General features: G+C 34.9%; 2 protein-coding genes across 3 annotated transcripts in view; one reads left to right on the top strand and one right to left on the bottom strand.

The window, feature by feature from the left end:
* The window catches only part of Moca-cyp (nuclear cyclophilin protein Moca-cyp), a 7,532-nt gene extending 4,181 nt beyond the window's left edge, over positions 1-3,351 (bottom strand). For both annotated transcript variants that reach the window (XM_013312110.1, XM_013312118.1), the window contains exons 1-9: positions 2,994-3,351; positions 2,644-2,749; positions 2,438-2,525; positions 1,735-1,764; positions 1,294-1,433; positions 1,022-1,130; positions 704-862; positions 362-434; positions 38-139 (exon numbers count right to left, since the gene is read on the bottom strand). In XM_013312110.1, coding sequence (XP_013167564.1) covers positions 38-139; positions 362-434; positions 704-862; positions 1,022-1,130; positions 1,294-1,433; positions 1,735-1,764; positions 2,438-2,525; positions 2,644-2,749; positions 2,994-3,188 — 1,002 coding nt within the window. In that variant the 5' untranslated portion in view covers positions 3,189-3,351. The remainder of the gene's footprint in view (positions 1-37; positions 140-361; positions 435-703; positions 863-1,021; positions 1,131-1,293; positions 1,434-1,734; positions 1,765-2,437; positions 2,526-2,643; positions 2,750-2,993) is intronic.
* An 84-nt stretch (positions 3,352-3,435) lies between these two features.
* The window catches only part of LOC106117829 (heterogeneous nuclear ribonucleoprotein glorund), a 5,313-nt gene continuing 2,884 nt past the window's right edge, over positions 3,436-5,864 (top strand). The window contains exons 1-4 of the mRNA XM_013312294.1: positions 3,436-3,734; positions 3,914-4,042; positions 4,203-4,367; positions 4,705-4,843. Of these exons, the coding sequence (XP_013167748.1) occupies positions 3,614-3,734; positions 3,914-4,042; positions 4,203-4,367; positions 4,705-4,843 (554 nt within the window). The 5' untranslated portion in view covers positions 3,436-3,613. The remainder of the gene's footprint in view (positions 3,735-3,913; positions 4,043-4,202; positions 4,368-4,704; positions 4,844-5,864) is intronic.

The following is a 5,864-nucleotide window of genomic DNA, read 5'->3' as shown; positions in this document are numbered from 1 at the left end:
GGGGGGGGGGTAAGAGAGAGTGTAGATGTGTGTGTACCTCGTAGTCAGAGAGCTTGATGATCCTGCGCTGCGCCTGTCTCCAGTGCGGCGGTGTAACCGAGCGAGAGCGCGACCTCGAGCGTGACGGCGTGCGGTACCGCTGCTCATGCACACACACAAATTCTATTACTTCTACATCTCAATACATCCATACATTCGCATTTATAATATTTGTAAAATGACACGTATTAAAGTATAAATTAAAACTCTACAAAATAGAACAAGTTTTCCATATTCTGCTAAAAAAGTAACTATTAAACATATTTGAGAAAGTTATTACTACTAATGTTAGTAGATTAACTAGTAGTCTAGTTATACTTACGAAAACGCCGCGTCCTTTTATAATCCTGCCGCTCCTGGTGTATGCGTTGCGGTCGCGCTCGCGGTACCGCATCCTGAATGTTATATATATACATACATACCTCTAATGTCAATTCATTGCACAAATAACTTTACAATAATTATTTTAAAAAAAACTTTTCATAGTGTACACATTTACATGATAAAACATTAAAAAAAAGACAACTAGACTTACATTAAAAATTGGCTAAAGCTGTAAAAGCGAAAATTAAAAATCGAAGATTGTATGACTCCGTTAAAAATGTAACAAATAAACATATATATAACATATGACTACAAAAAAAAACAACTTGTAACCGCGTACCTATCTCTATCTTTCTTGTCATAATCCTTTCCACCTCGCAGTAGGAACTTGGGTTCCGGCACCTCTGGTATCTCTCGAGGGTCAATCTTTGATGTCATCACCAATGGATGAACGGGTTGTTCAATCTCTTGACCATCCGCTGAAGACTCCGACTGATGTCTGGAATATTGTTTTTTTATTTTTATTATGTAATCAATCTATCAAAAATTTAAAGAAGTATACTTTCATTATAAACAGCAGAAATATGATTTTTCTAACTTTAATTTTTTTAAGCTTAGACATTGATTTAATTGATAAAAGTGTTTATTAAATATTTACCTCTTCTTTTTCTTCTCTTTTTTCTTCTTCTTATCCTTCTTCTGCGAATGATCAGAATCGCCATCACTTTCCTCTTTCGCCTTTTCCTTATCTTGCTTATGCTTTTTAACTGTCCAAGATGAGAAACTAATTTCAGACTAGAGCTAGTATTTGTATACTAATAAGGAGATTTAAGACTCAACAAAAAGAACTGTGATATTCTGCATTTTATAAGTTGAGTTATATAAACCTATGTTGATAATATTTTGCACCTCTTCTACGCATACAGTTACCTGTCTTGAGCCTGACGAGTTGTCCGCAGGAGGTGACGAGCACGTCCTGCAGGGGGCGCGCGTTGCGGTCCACCGGCAGCGCCTCCAGCTGCCGCACCAGCGCCGCGCCCGCAGCCACCTGCCCGAACACTACGTGCACACTGCAATAAACACATGCACACATTTTATTTATCCATATAACTATTTTTGTGGTAAAATAAATTAAGTAAATTAAATGTCATATGATGTAATGTCTAGATTCATCAACCAGCCCCTATTGTATTCTTAGATAGATGATTTTGGTTCAAGGTTAAAATTCCCCTGAATCTAAGGCAAAATTAAACTTAGATGACTCCAAAATATTGGTGAAACAATATTCTTACAAATTTTTTCTTTAATAGAATGGATGAAAAAGGGCCCTTAGTGTATTAATACAAATAAAAATAAATATAAGTGACTTACTTGTCGAGATGCGGGGCCGGCTGTGTTGTTCTACAACACACAGAACACAACAAGAACGATAGCGGGCAGCGCGCGCACGTCGCCGCCACGCCAGCGCCCTCTACACACACAACCGCGCGTCAACCTCTGCCCACCCCAATACTACACAAATTCCTCAACTACACATACAATCTTTTAAGTTAATGGAATTTTTTACAGATGGTGTTCATGTGCCCCAATGACAATCTGACAAAATACTTTACAGCCTGTGATAAAATTCTAAATTGTTTTATTATAGAATATTCTTTTTGTAAAGGCGGATATCACCTTGTTCAGTTATGGTCGCCAGCCAGTAATAACAATCAACTTAACATTAGACAAACCAATAAATCTGCCCATTATTCTATAAAAAAAAATCTAACAGTAATACCTAATTATGCTTCATAGCTTCATTAACATCTTGACTAATTGTTCTCAGTGGTTACATCTGAACATGCTACTTAAAGTTCAACAGATAATTATTAAATATTTTAAAACAACTCTGGTTTGAGTTATAACTTTAATGTAAACAGAATGCATTCTCAACTCCTTTCTGAAAACAACTTAAGCTTACAGATTCATGAAAATCTTTTTGTAAGTATATCATCAGCTCATAAACATCCAAACCAAGAGGTTCAGAGTCTACACAAGTCAGGGGTGACTCACCCTTTACACCACAACTTACATAAAGAATTGAGATCCGTTTGTATCCTTGCCCCTGTTGGCCATAGATAAAAGATAGGGCCGATCATGTTTAAGTTCAAATGTCTCATCTGAAAATAAATCGCAACAAATTTCTTTATGTTATTTCAGACATTTCAGGTTTTATTTCTATTTAATATTGTCTTATAGTGACTGTCAAGGGTACATCCACAAATGTGAACAGCTCACCTTCAAAGGTTCCTCCATATATAGACTCTCCGCCTGTCCCATTAGCGTTAGTGAAGTCACCTCCTTGTATCATAAAGTCTTTGACCACTCGATGAAACACCATACCCTAGCAAATAAATCTTCTTTAAGAACTGATTTAAGGGGAACATAGTTTTTATATATTAGAGAAAATTGTAAAGAAATGGACAAGGCAATGGCAGAGTACACTTAACCTAAAAATCTATCAGTAGTACCCAAAACTTATTCTAGTGTTAGCACTTATTTTAGTAGAAAAAAATCGAACAAAATTCACTGAGTATAAACATAAGTAGGAGTAACAATTTAGTGTTTGATACATTGCAAAAGTATACCTTATATGTTAACGGTTTCCCAGTTACTTTCCCAACACCCATATCACCAGCGCATAAAGCACGGAAATTTTCCGCAGTCTTTGGAGCCACATCACTAAACAATTCAAACACGATTCGTCCAGAATGCAAGCCGCCTATTGAAATGTCCATAAAAACACGCTCACGCTCAGTTTTTTCTTCACCGTCGACAGTCATTTTTAATAAGTTTACAATTCAAGTATTGACTGTAATTAGTTGTAAATAACTTTGGTATCAATTAATTAACCCAAAAAACTTTTTGACGCATAAATTAAATAACACTTCATGTAGTTCTTGGAGTTCTTGGCAGTAGATATTTCCTTTTCGTCCATTAAACTCATTAAAGTCATAGATTATATAAAATCTAGATGACATTTGTATTGTCTATTTACTTTTCTTATCGTTTTCAATCTGTGCCAGGTGCGTTGTCTATGGTGATAAATAGAAAAAGTTCGATTTGGATTGTTTGTGACGCTATCAAGGTTTTAATTATTCATCTGCTTAGTTACGTAGTAAAATAACTGTAAATATAGATAACTCCAATTCCTCTTTGCGTTGAAATACTGTAATTAAATATTCTGATACTAATTTAAAAAGTGGAAATGTTGGGATCGGGCGACGGCGGTAGTCACATTATTAGGTTACGCGGTTTGCCTTTCTCTACAACAGTAGAAGATGTATTAGATTTCCTAAGCGGAATCAACGTGTTAAATGAAAAAGAAGGTGAGAAAAACAGTTCAAATGTGTTATTTCGTACTACCAATTGCTCCTATTGTCATAACGGCATTATGGCGGAATTCTATTCCCTGTTTTAATTTATACATTTTGGAACTACTGTTTTGTATATAAGTTGACGTAGGTCCGTATGAGTTCATGAGTTCAAATTGTGAAATGTATTTCAGGAGTGCATTTGACAGAAGTGAGGCCGGGCAGACCATCTGGTGAATGTTTTGTAGAGTTGGTGAGCCAGGCAGATGTGGACGAAGCTCTCAAAAAGGACAAGGAGAACATGGGGAAACGATATATAGAAGGTAACAAAATAATTAAAATATTTTTAAAGGGTCTGATCTTAATAAAACTTAATCTTGTTAATTTTTTTTGTTTCTTTGATTAATACTGATAAAATTTATTTATGCTTTAAATTCTGAAGCTCCTGTACCGTACATTCATAATGTAATCTTATGTTTTCAGTATTCTCCACGGATCGTCAAGACATGGAGTGGGCTTTGAATGCCATGAACCACTCTGAGAATGGCTTTGGTGGTATTCCTAATTTGAATGATGATATGGGCATTGTTAAACTTCGTGGTTTGCCTTTTGGTTGCTCTAAAGAAGAAATAATCCAGTTCTTTGACGGTAAGGCATAGAACTAATTAATTATATTGTCTGTCTGTCCATATTTCATTTAAAGACTGAATCGGGGAATATTAGGTATCGTCGACCCTGTGGTGGGAAAGATTTTTTGCAACAACACCTTTTATTTAAGGATATAGAATTATTTAATTTCTTTATGAATTGGCTTTAAGTCCTTTTTTATTTGATTTTTATTAAAATTTCATTAAATTTTTTTTGCACACATCATTTGAATCAAGTATTATTTGCGTTTTGAATGTTATAGTAATTAGAATATCCCACCACAACGGGTGTTGCTCAATTTGTGTAACTGATCTTTATTTCAATGTGGGTGGGGCAGGGCTGATGGTGGCCCCCGATGGGGTGCACTTGCTCTACGACTACACGGGCAGGGCCTCGGGCGAGGCGTTTGTACACTTCGTTGACAAGGGGAACGCTCAGGAGGCACTCAACAGGGACAGGGAGAAAATAGGACACAGGTGGGGGGCAAGTTATTTCACATTGCCAATTTTGAGTCTGCTGCACGGATATTAGGCAATGTTGGAATATAAAATAATATCTAAAGACTTTTCATTTAAGTTTTAATGAATTACAGATTTGAATTTTTAAGCTAATATATTTAGTAAAATATAAATTTTGTCATGGGAAATAAAAAAATATTTAAGTGAAAATTTGTTACTCTACTTTTAAAGTGCTGAAATGTGTGATAAAATATTGATATTGTAAATGGCAATATTCATAACTTACCTGATGGTACAATAACTGATTTGACTTGTTACTAAAATCCAAGATAAATGTATAAGAATAATCTATCTAATGTAAAATTATTGAAATAAAAAATATATGTGAAAAGACAATGTTATACAAGTGAGTTATAAGTTGGGGGAAAAGTTCATTGCTTAATATCCATAATGCGGTTGTACGTAACATTGGCAAAAGTACAATTAATTTGGTGTAGAGGGTTAACATTGGGATATTCATAGTGGAACTTTATGGCTTATAGCAAAACATTTTGCTAATAAGTGTACAGCGAAATGGGAAAATTTGGCATATGTTTATTGTTATCTTGCTAAAAAAAATGGGAGAATAAAGTGTACTGTAATCCATAATGTCCACTGACCCGGCCCACATATATAGTTTTTGTTGGGTAAATACTTGTCAAGTTTAATTTAATCTTAGGGAGTTTAGTTATATTACTAAAACATTTGAATGCTGCCAGATTTTATCCAGTTATATTATATTATAACTATAATTCTGATGATGAGGTATTGATAAACTTTTTGTTTTCATCTACATATACATATCAGATATAGAAATATTTCTAAATTTATTTTTGAAGCATATTTTATATTCAAAGTATTGATACAATTAAAGTTATTTTCGTGGTTTAAACTTGGTTATATCGAAGCTGGCAGCATTTATAAGAATGTTTGTGATTGGATATTGAGTTATCAAGGTGTGGGCGAGCGAGGGGAGTGCGCGGGGCGGGGCGGGGCTGGG

The sequence above is a fragment of the Papilio xuthus genome, unplaced genomic scaffold, assembly GCF_000836235.2.
Source record: "Papilio xuthus unplaced genomic scaffold, Pxut_1.1 DF829567.1, whole genome shotgun sequence".
Taxonomy (NCBI): Eukaryota; Metazoa; Arthropoda; class Insecta; order Lepidoptera; family Papilionidae; genus Papilio; species Papilio xuthus.
Note: the sequence above shows the minus strand (reverse complement) of the source record. Positions and strands in the feature narration are given on the sequence as shown.